This window comes from Podarcis erhardii (genome assembly GCF_964252035.2).
Source record: "Podarcis erhardii genome assembly, chromosome: 1".
Lineage (NCBI taxonomy): Eukaryota > Metazoa > Chordata > Lepidosauria > Squamata > Lacertidae > Podarcis > Podarcis erhardii.
In genome coordinates this window covers 84504199-84522314 of record NC_138497.1, presented here as the reverse complement: position 1 = coordinate 84522314, position 18116 = coordinate 84504199, and the positions used below count along the sequence as shown (strand labels likewise).

The 18116-nt window shown below is 46.6% G+C and overlaps 1 protein-coding gene across 1 annotated transcript in view; it reads right to left on the bottom strand.

Moving 5' to 3' along the window:
• Nucleotides 1-1331: 1331 nt before the first annotated feature.
• LOC309331264 (uncharacterized protein) overlaps nucleotides 1332-18116 on the bottom strand; it is a gene marked incomplete at both ends in the record, with an annotated part of 33103 nt that continues 16318 nt past the window's right edge. The window contains one exon of the mRNA XM_081843390.1: nucleotides 1332-2277. Coding sequence (XP_081699516.1) covers nucleotides 1332-2277 — 946 coding nt within the window. The remainder of the gene's footprint in view (nucleotides 2278-18116) is intronic.

Here is an 18116-nt window from a genome sequence, read left to right as displayed (position 1 = left end):
AAGAGTTGGTACAATTGAATGCAATATCTCTTACCGACATAACAAAAATGCAGGAAAAAATGATGATGGTATCAATTTCAGCTTTATTAGCCAAGCTGGTAACTCTTACCAGTGGAAAGAAAAGTCATTTCATGACTACAAGCGTATTACTGTGTGAATTAGCAAGATGTGTTTATATAGGATTCCTTGGAAACTAGGGACATAGACCTCCTGGGACTTTCTAAGTAAGATATAGCTGGGATTGCAACATTCCCTTCAGGTCCACTAGGGCAGTGTTTCCCAACCTTGTGCCGCCAGCTGTTTTTGAACTACAACTCCCATCATCCCTGACTAGCAAGACCAGTGGCAAGGGATGATGGGAATTGTAGTCCAAAAACAGCTGGAGGCACAAGGTTGGGAAACACTGCACTAGGGAATAGTAGATGACTACAAAGTAATATATTGTCTCAGATCTAGAGCACCAGTTCACATCACTTCTTGGTTGTTGTTGTTTTTATTTAATCAGTATACATTCCAAGAATACATGAGTAGTGTACAAAAACAGAATATCAAACAGAATACAAATCATAAAGCAATGATAAAAACATGAAGCCAACAAGAATTCGAAACTGCAGAACTAGAATTCACTAATTCAGGAAGTTTTGGGAGAAAACAAAAATTCTCAACACATTTGGAAACATAACAATGGGTGGTATCCAACTAACATGTCTCATTAGTGCATGGATTTTGACTTGCACAATGAGACTTTCCCCCTCTCCTCTCCCTGTGCATCTCCTGTGGACTCCCCAAATCTGCTCCAGAGGGCTGAGAGAATCTCAGAACATATTTAGGGGGCATGTGGAAGGAGAAGGGGGGGAGTCCCATTGGGCAAGCCTCAGCTGACAATGCATCAAAGTGAGTTAAACATATGTGATAACCAGGTGTGAGGCTCGGGGGGAGGGGGAGGGGGAGGGGAGGGAATCCAATACCACCCAAGGCCATGGATCAAAACTTTAAGAATAAATGGAGAACATGACCAACAAAGAAATCATTTTTAAAAAGGTCAGTGTATTTCATCCCAAGAGTCATGTGTGTGTGGTGAACCTACCATGGCTTTTCATAGTTCACACAGATGCCCAAACACAAAGAATTTAACTGAACATCACTGGCTCAAAACAAGTCCCTAAAGTACAGGTAGCATCAACAGTAACAGGAAAAGTGGCTTGCTTGTAGGAACCATTGGCCACTGCTGTGGGGTAACTGGACAGGGGGAATTCATGCCCTTTTGGCAATGATGGTGGAGGCAGGATGAGCCTTAATCAGTACTGTGGCAATGAGCAGTTGCAGAGTGGCTACTTCAGAAATGCCACCTTGCCTACTATCCTGCATGCAGCATCTTTCACATCTTTGTTCCTTAGGCTGTAGATGAGAGGGTTGAGCAAGGATGTCACAAGAGTATAGAACACAGAAACTATTTTGTCCTGATCCTTTGGGAAACTGGAGCCAGGCCGTATATACATGAAGATGATGGTTCCAAAGAAGATAGTGACTGTGGTCAGGTGGGAAGCACAGGTGGAGAAGGCTTTGTATCTGCCCTGGGCAGAACGGATCTGTATGATAGCAAAAACTATGGCAATGTAGGAGACTAAGACAATGAGAAAAGTTGTCAGTGCAATGACAGTGGATAAAATGAAATGCACAGTGCGAGTGACATGGGTGTCAGAACAGGACAACTGGAGTATAGGAGGAACATCACAGAAAAAATGATTAATGATATTTGAACTGCAGAAGGACAAATTGAATATAAAAATAGTATGGATAGTTGAACTTGCCAAGCCACAACTATATGCAACTACCACCAATATGGCACACAACTTCTTTGACATAACAGCAAAATAGAGCAGTGGGTTGCAGATGGCTGTGAAGCGATCATACGCCATCACAGCAAGAAGGCAGCCTTCAGTGGTCACAAACAGACAAAAAAAGAAAAACTGCACTGTGCATCCCTTGAAAGAAATGGTTGTCTTCTCTGCCACAAAGGTTGTCAGCAACTTGGGGGCAATGGCAGTTGAATAACCAATATCAATAACAGAGAGGTTTCTCAGGAAAAAGTACATTGGGGTGTGGAGCCGAGCATCCACACTGGTTACTATGATTATCCCAAGGTTGCCTATTATTGTGGCTACATAGATAACCAGGAACAAGATGAAGAGGGGGACTTGGAGGTCAGGGTGGTCCATGAATCCTACAAGGATGAATTCCGTTACAGAAGTGAGATTTTGCTTCATTATTATTCCTCTATAATGGGATAAAAATAATTATTAGCATAATGTGACAATCAAGGTCAACCACATCTTTGCTTTTCTACATCTCTCAGGAGTATATTGCGAAAAGGCAATAGAGATGATCCCTGCTTGATATGTAATAGGAGGAAGTTCAAAAGGGTAGGTACCACCACACTAAAAGCCTGATTCCTATGTCATATGGTATGGACTTTCTAGTAAGATGGAATCTGCAGGAGGCCCTCTCCTGAAGTGTGAGGTGATTGATCTGGTACATAATGAAACATTACAATTTCATAATACAGCATCAAACAATTGCAAAACAGGGACAGGGCCACATTTTTTAAAAAATAAATCATAAAAATAAAACGATTTCAGGGTTCCCTAACCTGGGTGCAGCCACTGGGAATACCTTCTCTTTTGTCCTAAGTGGGAAACTGAGAAGAGTCTCTTATTATTATTATTATTATTATTATTATTATTATTATTAAATTGTTTTGTCAGAAACAGTAACACGGTTTCTGCTTTGATGAATTTGTTCACTAGACATTGATGTGAAATGAATAAGAAAGGAGGGGAAAATCCAGAGGAGGAGACAGGAGGGTCGGAGGAGGGGGAGGAGGGGGGGACAGAGGGAGGAGTCTAAAGGGAAACAGCAGTCGTTTTCTATCCTTTTTTTTTTTTAGGTAACCACCATGGCGTTAAAAATTTACAGTTGGAATGTTAATGGGATGAACAATAGGGGAAAGAGAAATAAAATTGAACATATCCTAAAGAAGGAAGGCCTAGATATTATTTGCCTGCAGGAGACGCATATAGCGAGGAAGCATAAAAGGGTTTTGACTAACCAAAGACTGGGGAATGAATTTGTATCGTCAGATCGGAGTAAAAAAAGGGGGGTGGTCATCTATATTAATAAACAAATCGAAGCGAAACAATTATTTAAAGATGAAGGAAGGATATCAGCAGTACAAATTAATTGGCAGGGAGAAAAGGTAATAATAGTGGGGATATATGCGCCGAATGTTAATAAGTCAGAGTTTTTTAGGAGGTTAGAAGGAAAGTTATTTGATTACGCTGATCAGAAAATTATACTACTGGGAGACATGAACGGTGTGGTGTCGCTAGAGTTGGACAGGCTAAGGGACATGAAAGGTATAGAAGGAAAGCTACCTAGAACCTTTTTCTCTTTGGTCCAAAACTGTAATCTAGTGGATATTTGGAGATTCAAATACCCCTTGGAAAAACAACACACTTACCATTCAGAACCCAATGATTCATTTTCAAGATTAGACCAGATATGGATCTCGGCAGAATTAATCCCAAGAGCTGCAAGGGTGGGGATCCAGGCCAAAACAATTTCTGACCACAACCCAATAAAAATGGAACTGAAAGGGCTGGAAAGAAGATTAAACAGATGGAAAATGAAAGATTATTTATTGGACGACCAAGAGATAATAGAGAAAGCTCAAAACAGGTTAAAAGAATACTTCGAAGATAATTTAGGTAAGGGTACAAAACCAAAGGTGGTGTGGGATGCAGGCAAGGCGGTGATGCGGGGCTTCTTTATCCAACATAATGCAATTAAGAATAAAAAGAGAGAAAAAGGGAAAAAAGAATTTTTACAACAAATATTGGAGAACAAACAGAAATTAACTAAAAATCCCAAAAATAAGAAAATAAAAGAGAACATTAAAGTTCTACAATCCCAGTACGCGATGTTGATAAACAGAGAGATAGAATGGAAAGTTAAAAAATTAAGACAAAGGAACTTCGAATATGCTAATAAATCAGGGAAGCTACTAGCTTGGCAATTAAAAAAAAGGAAGGAGCAGAATACAATAAACAAAATTGAGGTGGAAGGAGAAGTGATAAGTAAGCCCAAAGAAATAAGGAAGGCCTTTCTGGACTTTTACAGAGGACTCTTCAAAAACACAGAAAGGAATAACATGAGAAAAATAGAGAGATATTTAAAAGGTAAGAACATCAATAAGATTTCCACAGTAGAAAAAGAGAAGCTGAACGCTCTAATTGAGATAGAAGAAATCAAAGTAATAATTAAGAACTTAAAAAATGGGAAAGCCCCAGGCCCAGATGGGCTTACTGGTAGATATTATAAGGAGATGGAACCAGTCCTGCTGACTCCATTGCAAGAAGTAATGAATAACATCCTCAAAGAAAGAGAAATACCAGAGACGTGGAAGGAGGCATTGATCACATTAATTCCTAAACAAGACTCAGACTTACAGCAGATCAAAAACTATAGACCGATTTCCTTGTTAAATATAGACTACAAGATTTTTGCGGGAATCCTAGCAAAGAGATTAAAAGACACCCTGGTAGAAAGTATACACAAAGACCAAGCCGGCTTTTTGCCGGGTAGGCAAATGAAAGACAACATAAGAAACATAATAAACATCATAGAATACTTAACAGACAGGTGTGATAAACAAGGTTTGTTGTTATTCGTGGACGCTGAGAAAGCGTTTGATAATGTAATCTGGGATTTCCTGCTGAAACAATTGGAACATATGGAAGTGGGCACTGAATTTTACAACGGGATAAAAGCAATCTATACAGATCAAAGGGCAAGACTCATAATAAACAACGTAGAGACTGCAGAAATAACAGTAACAAAAGGAACGAGACAGGGATGCCCACTGTCCCCACTACTGTTTGTAATGGTGTTAGAGGTCCTACTTAATTCTATAAGAGACAATAAAAGAATAAAAGGAGTAAGGGTCGGTCTGAATGAATATAAAATCAAAGCTTTCGCAGACGATCTGGTTGTAACAATGGAAGACCCAATAGATTCAATAAAAGAGGTACTTGAAGAATTTGACCAATTTGGAAAAGTAGCGGGCTTCAAAATAAATAAAAGGAAAACAAAAATGATAGTTAAGAATATGTACAAGGACAAAGTTGAAGAACTACAAAGAGAAACGGAATTAGAGGTGACCAAGAAGGTGAAATATCTAGGAGTATGGGTAACGCCAAAAAATATAGATTTATTTAAAAATAATTATGAAACAGTATGGAAAGGAATTAAGAAAGATATAGAAACGTGGGGCAGGCTCAGATTGTTGTTTTGGGGTAGAATAGCTACAATTAAAATGTCCGTACTTCCAAGATTATTATTTCTCTTCCAAAATATCCCCGTGATCAAAGGCACAAGGATATTTAAAGTCTGGCATAGGGAGATCTCAAAATTTATCTGGCAGGGGAAGAAGCCCAGAATAAAGTTTAAATTGTTGACGGATGTGAAGGAAAGGGGAGGCTTCGCCCTGCCAGATTTGAAACTATATTATGAGGCATCATGCCTATGCTGGGTAAAGACATGGATCAATCTGGAGGACAGAGAAGTGCTGGACTTAGAGGGTCACGACAATCGATTTGGGTGGCACGCCTACTTGTGGCACGGGCGGAGGAGAACGCACAAGGAATTTGGAAATCACATATTTAGGGGCCCACTGATCGAGGTATGGGAAAGGTATAAAGACGTGCTAGAACCTAGAACACCCCACTGGCTGTCACCATTAGAAGTTATGTCCGTTAAAAAGACCAACATGAGGGCCAACTGGGCCACATATGAACAACTGTTAATGAAGGAGGAAGGAAAGTGGAAAATGAGACCGTACGAGCAGGTCAAGGACCAAGTTTACGATTGGTTGCATTACTTCCAGACAAATGATATGTTTAGGAAAGATTTCAAAGATAAAGGATATGCTGATAAAAACTCCAGATTCCAAATTGAGATCCTGAAAAATAATATAAAAATTTTGTCTAAAATGTATAATCAGTTACTGGACTGGAATCTAATTGACGAGGAAGTCAAGTCGGTAATGACATACTGGGCTAGAGATTTTGGCCGTAACATCTACTTCGAAGAATGGGAAAAACTATGGAAACAACATCTTAAGTTTACGGCTTGTGTGACACTTAAGGAGAATCTAATGAAAATGTTCTACCGTTGGTATATGACACCCGTCAAACTAGCCAGAATGTACGGATCCTGTAACAAATGTTGGAAGTGCAAGGAAAGAGAGGGGACCTTCTACCACATGTGGTGGGAATGCCAAAAGGTTAAAGGGTTTTGGGAGAGTGTGTATAATGAAATGAAGAAAATCTTAAGTTATACTTTTGTTAAAAAACCTGAGGCATTCCTGCTGGGATTGGTAGGAAGGGAGATAAAAAGGAAAGACTACAAGCTGTTTCAGTACGCAACAACGGCAGCAAGGGCTTTATTAGCTAAAAACTGGAAATCAGAGGGTCTGCCGACAATTGAGGATTGGAGATCAAAATTACTAGACTATGTGGAGATGGATAAGATGACAGGGAAAATTAGATATATAAAAGACCAGAGGTTTGTAAAAGATTGGGAAAGTTTTACGAAATATCTGGAAAACTTAAGCGATGGACAGATAACGTTAGTGGGCTTTAAGGGAGCTCTGTAAGAAGCAAAGGGTACTGTCTAAAGAAAAACAGGTGAACTAGAATGATTAATGGCACTACAAAACAAGAAATGCGGAATTATTTGTTTTTATTAGTACGGATGATTTGTGGAAAGGTTGAAGGAAGTCACTTTAAAAAAAAATTTTTTGTGAAACATTAAGTGGAATATTATAGTTTGTTTTGTATTTTGATTTATGTAAACCAATAAAAATTATGCATGAAAAAAAAAAAAAAGAAATGAATAAGAAAATTCACTGAAGCAGCCCTTATTTGGGGGAAGACCAGTCTCATAATGACTGGAGTGCTTGGAGACTTCCGGGTTAGCGCCATCGATTAATGGCGGATTCCCTCCGAGCTCCGGAGGGAATCAGCTCCGCAGGATCAGGTCTTGTCCGCGGCAGCGACGCGGGGACCCTCAAAAATCACAGGCGTGGATGCCTGTGAGCGTGGTGACTCGGCGGGCACCATTTGCGCCCCCAAGCTGCGAAGGAGCCTTTTTAAAGGCTCCGGAACGGGGACGGGGTGCGGTGCGGTGCTGTGAGTAGACTGCTCCTTCTGCAGAGTGAAGCCGCAAGCCATTGTCGGAGAGCGCTGACTTTTTCTTTGGAACAATTGGACTTTAAAGTAACAACCTGTGAGTAGTACGGAAATTGGAATTTAAAAAATCTTTGTTGAATTAGGAACGAGCGGGGAAGGGTTAAAAAGGAAGTCCGCCCCCCCCCTCTTTGTAAACAATCTAAAGCAAAGGACTGGCTATCTAAGGTCGAGAAAATATTTTCTTTCTTTTGTTTTAAAGACTTTAACTTTCACGGTTTGACATTATAAGAAAACTTTACTGGAGGATAAAAGATTAACTTTGTGTGCTGGTCCCAGGGGGGATGAGGTACTATTACCGTAGGCCAAGATCAACAGGGAGCCGGGCGGGGTAGCAGGAACGATGGTAGGGCAGAAGCAGGAAGCCAGGCGAGGAACCGGAACACTGGTAGGGTAGAAGCAGGAGTCCAGGCGGGGAACAGGAACACTGGTAAGGCAAAGCAGGAGTCCAGGCGGGGAACAGGAACACTGGTAAGGCAGAGCAGGAGTCCAGGCGGGGAACAGGAACACTGGTAAGGCAGAAGCAGGAAGCCGGGCGAGGAACAGGCACACTGGGAGTGCCGAACAAGGACTGGGTAAAGCAGATACTTCACAACGACGTTGCTCCCGCAACCTGGGACCGGGCTGCCTGACCTTTATCTTCTTCTAAGGCCGGGGGCGGTCCCGGCCCCCAGAAGCCCCGCCTCTCTTGGCCTTAAGGCGAGCACTCCTCCTGGGAGACACCAGTTCCCTTCGCCTCTCTGCCCTAAGCCTCTGCAGATCAGGAGAGGCCGAAGGGTTACTGGGCCCCGGGGGAGGCTCACCTGTAGCCACTGAGTCTTCCAGCACCTCTGGGGCCTGAATGATTTCACCTGGTGCCTGCTCTTGAGTTTCCTCAGCAACTAGGCCTTGCCCCAGTTCAGCCGGCCCTGGAGGCGGGGACTCCTGCGCCGGCTGGGATTCCTCCGGATCACTCTCAGACTCGGAATCCCAGGCCATCACACCATCCCCCCTCCCAGGCCCCCCCTCACTTGAGGGCCCGGACCCGGCTTGCTGGGGTACGCTGCATGAAACTCCCGGATGCAGGCAGGTGCGTGGACGTTGACCGCTGGTTCCCAGGAACGGTCCTCTGGCCCATACCCCTTCCAGTCAATGAGATACTGCAGCCTTCCCCTGCGGTATCGGGAGTCCAGAATGCGTTCCACCTCGTACTCAGGCTCTCCCTGCACCAAGACTGGCTGCGGTCGGGGACGGTCCGGGTGGAACTCGTCGGGTGGGGCCACCGGACTCAGAAGGGACCTGTGGAATACCGGGTGAACCTTCAGGTTTGCTGGCAACCGGAGACGGAATGCCACAGGCGAGACCTGGTCCACGATAGGGAACGGGCCGGTGAACCGGGCGTCCAGCTTCCGCGAAGGTCGAGAAGGGTGGAGGTGGCGAGTGGAAAGCCATACCAAGTCACCGACGTGAAGTTCCGGCCCCACCTGGCGGTGGCGGTCGGCCTGGACCTTGTACGCCTCCTTGGCCTGGTGCAGCTGCTCCATCAACAGCTGTTGCTGGGACTGGAGCTCCTGAAGCCACTCTGTCACCGCAGGGACCGTAGATGCCGGCAGCACATCCGGAAACAACCGTGGATGAAGGCCATAACTGGCTTGGAACGGGGTCTGCTGGGTGGACGCATTCACCGCGTTGTTATAAGCGAACTCCGCCAATGCTAGGTGGTCGACCCAGTCGTCCTGCTGGTAGCTGCAGTAACACCGGAGGTACTGTTCCAGTACCGCGTTCGCCCGTTCCGTCTGGCCATCAGTCTGTGGGTGGTAAGCAGATGAGAGACAGACCTCTGTTCCGAGGGCCTGGTGCAAAGCACGCCAAAACCGGGACGTGAACTGAACGCCGCGGTCGGATACTACACGCTCAGGTAGGCCATGCAGGCGGAAGACATGCTGAAGGTACAGCTGCGCGGTTTCCTTAGCTGAGGGTATGGATGGGCAGGGGGCACAGTGCACCATCTTCGTGAAGTGGTCGGAGAAAACTAGAAGGCAGGTGCAGCCACGAGACGGGGGTAACTCCACTACAAAGTCTAGAGAAACTGTGTGCCAAGGACGTGGTGGAACCGGCAACGGCTGAAGGAGGCCGGGGGGTCGCCCGGTAGGCCCCTTGGCCCGCCTGCAGACGTCACAACCAGCGACGTAGCGAGCCACGTCAGCCTTCAAACGGGGCCACCAAAACTCACGGCTTACCAGATGGGTGGTCCGATACCGCCCAAAGTGCCCCGCCGCTGGAGCGTCATGGGTCATCCGGAGAACCTCAGCCCGCAGCGGCCCTGGTGGGATGTACAGGCGCCCGTAGTGCAGCAGAAGACCCTGATGCGAGACCAGCCCTGGATACTGAGGGCATGATCCTTCGGCCAGTTCCCGGAGTCGTTCCTGGGCCCAAGCGTCGACCCGCTGCTGTTCCCGCACCCGAGCCTGCAGTGGCTCGACCTCCTGGGTGGCCAGGAACGCAGCTGGTGGTAGGATCATGGTGGGTGCTGCTTGCTGAACCGTGTCTGCGTTGTCTTCAGGTTTCCGGGACAGGGCATCCGCCTTCTGGTTTTGGGAGCTAGGGATGTAGCGGATCCGGAACTGGAACCGGGAAAAGAACAACGCCCACCGGATCTGCCTTTGGTTCAGCTTGCGGGTGGTCTGGAGGTATTCCAGGTTCCGGTGGTCGGTTCTCACCTCCACCGGGTGTCTTGCTCCTTCCAGATGGTGGCGCCAAACCTCAAAGGCCACCTTGATGGCCAGCAGTTCCCGCTCCCACACGGTATAGTTACGCTCCGCTGGAAGGAGCTGGCGGGAATAGAAGGCGCAGGGTAAGAGTGGCGCTTCCGGTCCGTGCTGCTGAGACAAGACGGCACCGAGAGCCGTACTGGAGGCGTCAGTCTCTACCACAAAGGGTCGAGAAGGATCCGGATGTTGCAAGATTGGCGCTCTCTGGAAACAGGCCTTCAACCCTTGAAATGCCTCCTCCGCCTCCTTGTCCCAGGAAAACGGCGTCTTGGGGCGCAGAAGCCGGGTCAACGGGGTGGTGCGGTGAGCATAATCCGCAATGAAGGTCCGGTAATAGTTGGCGAACCCCAGGAAACGCTGTAGGTCCTTGCGGTTCCGAGGTGCCGCCCATTCTCGAACCGCTGCCACCTTCCCAGGATCCATTTGCACCCCACCTGGTGAGAGTCGATGACCCAGGAAGTCCACTGACTGCTGATGGAACTCGCACTTGCTGAGCTTTGCATACAGACGATGCTCGCGCAAGCGCTGCAGCACGGTCCGGACATGGCCCTCGTGGCACGCCGGGTCACGGGAGTAAACCAGAATGTCATCCAAGTACACCACCACGTACTTGTCTAGCAAGTCCTGGAACACGTGGTTGATGTACCGTTGGAACACAGCAGGCGCGTTGCACAAACCAAAGGGCATAACCAGGTATTCAAACTGTCCGTACCGGGTCCCGAATGCTGTCTTCCACTCATCCCCGGCGCGGATCCGAATCAAATTGTAGGCTCCCCGGAGGTCTAGCTTGGTGAACACCTGCGCCCCTTGCACCCGCTCCAGTAACTCCGAAATAAGGGGCAAGGGGTACCGGTCCGGGATGGTAATTTTGTTCAGGGCCCGGTAATCATGGCAAATGCGGAGCTCCCCACATTTCTTTTTAACAAAGAGCACTGGTGCAGCAGTGGGCGAGGTAGAGGGTCTAATGAACCCACGCTCCAGGTTCTTGCGCAAGAAGTCCTGCAAAGCCTCGCGCTCTGGCTCTGTTAACGAGTATAAGCGACTCACCGGTAGAGGCGCTCCGGGCTGGAGGTCTATGCCGCAGTCAAAGGACCGATGCGGCGGCAGCTGGTCTGCCCCCCGTTCCTCGAACACGTCGTGATAGTCCCGGTACTCAGCGGGGAGCGTCGCAGCCGCCTCCTCAGTGGGCGCAGCTGCTAGCATCTCAGTCTCAGCAGGAGAATTGGGGTCTGGGAAGTGTACAGTCCGTTTGACCCAGTCAATCTGCACATTGTGAGCCTCTAGCCAGTCCATCCCAAGCACCAGGGGGAACCGGGGCATGGAAGCAATATCCAGAGTTCGCATCTCACGGTGCTGCTGGAGGCACAGGACCAGGGGCTGGGTCTCTTGAGTGACAGCGCCCGAACGCAGTGGCCGTCCGTCGATTGCCTCCACCTGTACCGGTTCTGGCTTGTTCCGAAGTGGCACCCGATGCTGGGCAGCAAAAGCAGCGTCCATATAAGAGCGGGTTGCCCCTGAATCCACCAGAGCATGGGTAAGAATCCATGGCCCTCCTGGAGGGTATAGATGTACCGGAACCATAAGGTGTTGTAATTCAATTGGTGCGGCCCCATTCTGTGCTGTTTGGGACCCCCGGTAGCTAGGGCCATCAGCTACTGGGGTTGGCGGTTTCCCTGCGGCTGGCATTTCTCTGGACAAGACCGAGCGAAGTGTCCACTTCCGCCACAGTAAAGACAGATATTTCCCTCCCGACGCCGCGCCTTCTCTGCAGGGGAAAGGCGTGGCCGCACTGCCCCGAGCTGCATAGGCTCCTCCGTTAAATCAGTTGTGACCGTGGGGCTGCTGGAAAAAGCTGGTGCCGTGAACTGGAAGTGTCGGCGACCCCGGGCCTGACGACGATCCTCCAACCGATCGTCTATTTGTAGACACCGTTGAATGAGAGTGTCTAGCGTGGTGGGGCGTTCCATTGTGGCCAACTGGTCCAGTACCTCGTCTGAAAGCCCCTCGAGATACTGGTCCCGCAGTGCCGAATCATTCCAGGTCAAGTCCTGTGCCAGCAGCCGAAACTCCGTGGTATATGCGGCCACCGTGGACTTGCCCTGTTTCAAACGCCGAATCGCCCGGTTGGCTTGACTCCCTTTCTGGGGATTGCCGAACGCGGCCTCCAAATGATTGCAAAACCCCGTATAGTCTGCCAGCAAGGGGGAGTCTTGCCTGAGTAGCGGCAACGCCCACTTGGCCGCCTGGTCCTTTAACAAACTAATCAAAAAGTGCACCTTGGTGCTGTCGTCAGGAAAGTTCCGGGCTCGCCCCTGAATATACAGCTTGGCCTGGGCCAGGAACATGGGAAAGCTGGCCGGGGCTCCATCAAATTTCTCAGGCAAAGCCACTGGGTACTTGCCAGGAGCCGGGGCGTCGGCCCCAGGAGCCGGTAGGGCTTCCAAGCGTTGCTGAAGTGCCACAACCGCGTCACTGAGCTGCTGCACGGTGTGAGTCAAGGTCTGGTTCCTCTGGGCCAAATCCACCAGTGCAGCCGCCTGGTCAGCCATGGCCTCTGGCTCTTCCCGAACGCACCCCTACGAAGGGGGAGTGCGGGTAGGGCGGGAGCAAACTGTGCTGGTCCCAGGGGGGATGAGGTACTATTACCGTAGGCCAAGATCAACAGGGAGCCGGGCGGGGTAGCAGGAACGATGGTAGGGCAGAAGCAGGAAGCCAGGCGAGGAACCGGAACACTGGTAGGGTAGAAGCAGGAGTCCAGGCGGGGAACAGGAACACTGGTAAGGCAAAGCAGGAGTCCAGGCGGGGAACAGGAACACTGGTAAGGCAGAGCAGGAGTCCAGGCGGGGAACAGGAACACTGGTAAGGCAGAAGCAGGAAGCCGGGCGAGGAACAGGCACACTGGGAGTGCCGAACAAGGACTGGGTAAAGCAGATACTTCACAACGACGTTGCTCCCGCAACCTGGGACCGGGCTGCCTGACCTTTATCTTCTTCTAAGGCCGGGGGCGGTCCCAGCCCCCAGAAGCCCCGCCTCTCTTGGCCTTAAGGCGAGCACTCCTCCTGGGAGACACCAGTTCCCTTCGCCTCTCTGCCCTAAGCCTCTGCAGATCAGGAGAGGCCGAAGGGTTACTGGGCCCCGGGGGAGGCTCACCTGTAGCCACTGAGTCTTCCAGCACCTCTGGGGCCTGAATGATTTCACCTGGTGCCTGCTCTTGAGTTTCCTCAGCAACTAGGCCTTGCCCCAGTTCAGCCGGCCCTGGAGGCGGGGACTCCTGCGCCGGCTGGGATTCCTCCGGATCACTCTCAGACTCGGAATCCCAGGCCATCACACTTTGGGAGCTGAAAGTTTCACCCCCCCCCGGACCCGGGAGCGTCCCGCGAGAGAGCCTGTTGAGGAAGTATTGAAGAGTTTGACAGCTGTCAAGTTAGCTGTCAGAAGGAAAAACAGAACTTTGTTTCTGTTGCTTCTGCTGGTTATATCTGTTACAATTTGTTGAAAATAAGGAAGAGTTGATACAAACTAACTTGATTTTTGGACTTGAGCTGAAAGGTACATTAAGGAACCAAAATCCCCCTAGAGGGGGCTTAGGGACATTACAAGAATGGCTGGAGGAGGGAAAATCCAGGCTGAATTGGAAAGAACATTTGTTCTCTTGGGAAAGTTACAAGGCCAAATTGATGTTTTGGCTATAAACTTCACAACTCTGGACTTAGCAGTAAATAACATTGTTGACTCTGATAAGGATTTGAAGCAGGAAGCCTATTCAATTGGACAAATAGAGAAACTTGAGAGCCATGAGAATATGGAGAAGGAGACATATGTTGCCCCTGAAGAAAAGGAAGGAGGAGCTGTTTTGCAGATGTTAAAGGAGAGTTGCACTTTGCGGCCTGACATGATGGCAACAAAGGGGAAAAAAAAACCTGATGTGGAAAGTCTGGCCTGAATTGGAGAGCGGAAAACTGAGAGATCTCCTTATGTGGAGATCTGAAGACTGAAGGATTATAAATTTGACCAAGGTGGAAGTTGGAGCTTTGGGGACATTTGGATTTGAAAGGAGCATGAAACAAGATTTGGAGTACCCCATAGGCTTTACTTTTAAGTATGGAGGTCTGGCTGGAAGAAACATGGATCCTGTTGGGCCGGAGCCTCTCCGAGATTTGGGGTTTAACATTAAGGACTACCTAAAAGACCGGCAGAGAGGAACTGAAAGAGATTTAAGAGCCTTGGATGTGAGATCCCCAGGCTAAGCAGTATATTGAGACTGACGGACACTTGTTGGGGACTGAAACCGGGAAAGGGGTGGGTGGAGTCTGGGAATCCAAAGGGTATATAATTATAACCTGTTTTGTTTTCATTTTGTTCTGATATCGGTATGGAAATTGGGAAAGTTGTGGAAGGGAAATTTTGGTCGACTTTAGGAAAAATGTTTAAGAATGAGTAATGATGTATAAGTATTGATGTTTAAGTTTGGTTAAGTTAAAATTGGTTTTCAAAATGGTTTAAATTAAATGAAAATAAGGTTTGCAAAAATAAAATGAGGAAATAGAAGAAGAGGAAAGGTAAAATAACAATATGCTAAAATAAATCATTAAGTTAAAGTTGAGAAATAAGTATTAAGGATTTGTTGAGTCCATAATTTAAATTGGAATACAAGAAGGGGAGGTGTGAGGAGGTCTGAGAAACAAGTTAAATGGAAATAAGTAACTGAAATCTTATGTGTCTTTTTTTAATTGTTTTTTAAGTTTTGGACTTTTGTATTTTTGTTATTTTTTTGTTTATTCTTGTTTTTGTGTGGTTTTTTGAAAATGCCAATAAATATTCATTAAAAAAATAAATGGATTGCTTGGAAAAGCAGCCTCCATCATTTCATGTAAAGAGAGGTTGAGAAAGCCTTTGTCAGACATTTTCTAGAGCACAGTTTCAAGTCTACCAACTCTGCTTTAAATAACCAGAATAAAAATCCATTAATGAAAAAAGAGCTATAACCAGTGCCTTTTTTCTGGGGGTATGCATACCCCTAAACATTTTGTGAATCTAAGTTTGGCCTCATTGGGGGGCAGTATTTCAATATGAGCAGGAAAATGAGAGTGCCCCTAGACATTATTTTAGAAAAAAAGCACTTGATACAATGGAGGTTTTGACTGAGTAGTTCTCTACCTACTGCATTGAATGAGGGGGTTAGCATTCTTACCACCAGTTTTGAAAGGAATAACTAAAAATGTCTTTGTTTCCTACCTTTTCCTCTCCCCCCTTTCTTTGTGTAGAATTCAGGTAGACTATTTTGAGTAGCAAATCAGTTTGACATCAAAACATATATTTAGAATTAGGTATAATAAGCACTCAAGTAGGCTTGCCAACATGCATTCTAACTGTAATTTCTACAGCAACGTCCTTCCTTGTGGGAGGATGAAGTCTCTCTCTGTATCTTTCTGTATCTCTTTCTCTCTCTCTTTTGCACAAAACTTGCTAAAACTGAATTGCTGGCATTTTGAAATTCTCTCACCCCCACCACATGTAGAAGTGCAATCTATTGTGCCTATATTTTGTGGGATGTACTTCTGGATGAATAATGGGCACCTATTGGCTAGTGCTCACAACATCATTAATGCCCAGTGATGCATCTTTTCCATCCATATACCAACATTCTTTTACACATCAAAAAAGTAGGTATTAAAAATTATGTTATTCTATGAATTTAAGATTGCAATCCTTAAACACATTCACATCAGAGTAAGTTCTGTGCTCCCAAATTTTACAGTGCAAATATAAGATGCCAGTCAGAACTTGTTGCACCATTGCAGCTGGGCAATGTGGATAATCTAGCCTTTCAAAATATTTCTGCACTGGTTGCACCCAGCACTTTCTTTTAAGAAAGCCTGGATTGTGGCTGTGAGTCCCAGAATGGTTTCTCTTCTCCCACCTGTGAAAAGCCCCTCCCCATTTATTGCCAAGGCAGCTGTAGACAATAAATAAATAAATAGCCCTGCAGCACCCAAACAGTCCTTAGGGTTTGCTGGGTCACAACAAATATAGATAAATAAGGAGATATTATAAATGGATGATTAAAAAGATAATGCACCAATAATGATCCCCTTGACTTTAAAGTGGTTTTGCATGGGTTAGAGTTTGGCAATGCCAAAAGGATTAATAAACTTCTAGATTAATAAATGGATGATAATAAGTGGATGAATCTATGTGATGTTCGAACCTCACTCAATGTTTCTGAAGATCAGCTTTGGCTGCGTAGATCCCTAGGAAACCTGCAAGAGATTTGTAATGCAGCATCACAAAAGGGCTTTCAAACCCTGCCCAACTTTGGTGGCTCCTGAAAACCTGTTTAGCTTCCAGACAATTTAGCTGCTTATACTTCTGAATGCCAGAGAACATTTTTTATTGGCCAATATTTCATGAGTCAACCATAATAAGAAGAAATAGTCTAAGAACTCTTACCTGTGAATCACAAAATGTCATTCCCAAAGCTTAAAAAGCAAGGAAATGTGGATAGAATTTCTTGCTTTATAGTTGGTTTGGTATTGAGCTAGAAACAGAATTGCTGAAATTCTCAGGAGAGAAACCCATATCATTAAAATATTCAGTATGACCTCTTCGCATAGTCATCACCTGAGGACCTGCAAGCTGGGAGTTTATTTCCATAATTGGTTTGAAACAAAACTGTCCCCATGCCATTCATTTCAGTACATATTTTCAACCATTAATCTACTCCATGTCACTTTAATGTAAGCTTGCATACAGAAGTCATTTACTCTTTGCTTATTGCTGCTTATTGCTGCACTATTTCTGCCAGTGCAATACTCACAATGCAGTAGATCAGGCTTCCTCAGCCTCGGCCCTCCAGATGTTTTGAGACTACAATTCCCATCATCCCTGACCACTGGTCTTGCTAGCTAGGGATCATGGGAGTTGTAGGCCAAAAACATCTGGAGGGCTGAGATTGAGGAAGCCTGCAGTAGATTCAGCAGCAGCTGCAGTATATCTTATCCCCCACATAATGAGCAATGAGGCCAACCTAACAATTGCAACATATTTGGTATGTTGGCCTTTGGCTAATTAATCACTATATGGCCATTTAAACTATATAGGAGGTTTATTGTTTTGGTTTGTTACTATGTGTTCTGTTGAGGAGGCCAGGTGGGAATTTTTCCACTTGGCAAATTGGCACCGACCATGTGGTTTTCGCCCGCCTCGTAGCAATCGTCACAAATTTGTAAGGTTTGGCGGTTAGGCATTGGTAAAACCTGGTTTATGGGAGGGGAGGTTGTGGCCATCACCTGCCCCTGCTCTTTAAGGATATTCCATTAAAGGGATCCGGGGGTGTGGATCTTGTCCGAAGCCTGGGTAGGGGCTAGGGCCATGCCATGACCCCATTGGGGACCCTGGGGGAGCTCTCAGTTGATGTACATCAACAGGGCTCCCCCTACTGGTGATTGACCCTAACTGGACTACCTGCATGGTGGGCAGGAGTCAGATATAGTCAATTCATTTCCAGTGACTAAGCCAATACCACTCACATTCTGTAAGCAATAAAGTTGTGGCCTTAATTATCCCATTAACCTAAAATACTGGTGTCTTATGTGTTTTATTATTCAACAAATGGGGGAGGGCTCAGGGCCTTGACATGCAACTGTGTTGTTGTTGTTTAGTCATTTAGTCGTGTCCGACTCTTCGTGACCCCATGGACCAGAGCACACCAGGCACTCCTGTCTTCCACGGCCTCCCGCAGTTTGGTCAAACTCACGCTGGTAGCTTCAAGAACACTATCCAACCATCTCGTCCTCTGTCGTCCCCTTCTCCTTGTGCCCTCAATCTTTCCCAACATCAGGGTCTTTTCTAGGGAGTCTTCTCTTCTCATGAGGTGGCCAAAGTATTGGAGCCTCAGCTTCAGGATCTGTCCTTCCAGTGAGCACTCAGGGGCTGATTTCCTTAAGAATGGAGAGGTTTGATCTTCTTGCAGTCCATGGGTCTCTCAAGAATCTCCTCCAGCACCATAATTCAAAAGCATCAATTCTTCGGCAATCAGCCTTGTTTATGGTCCAGCTCT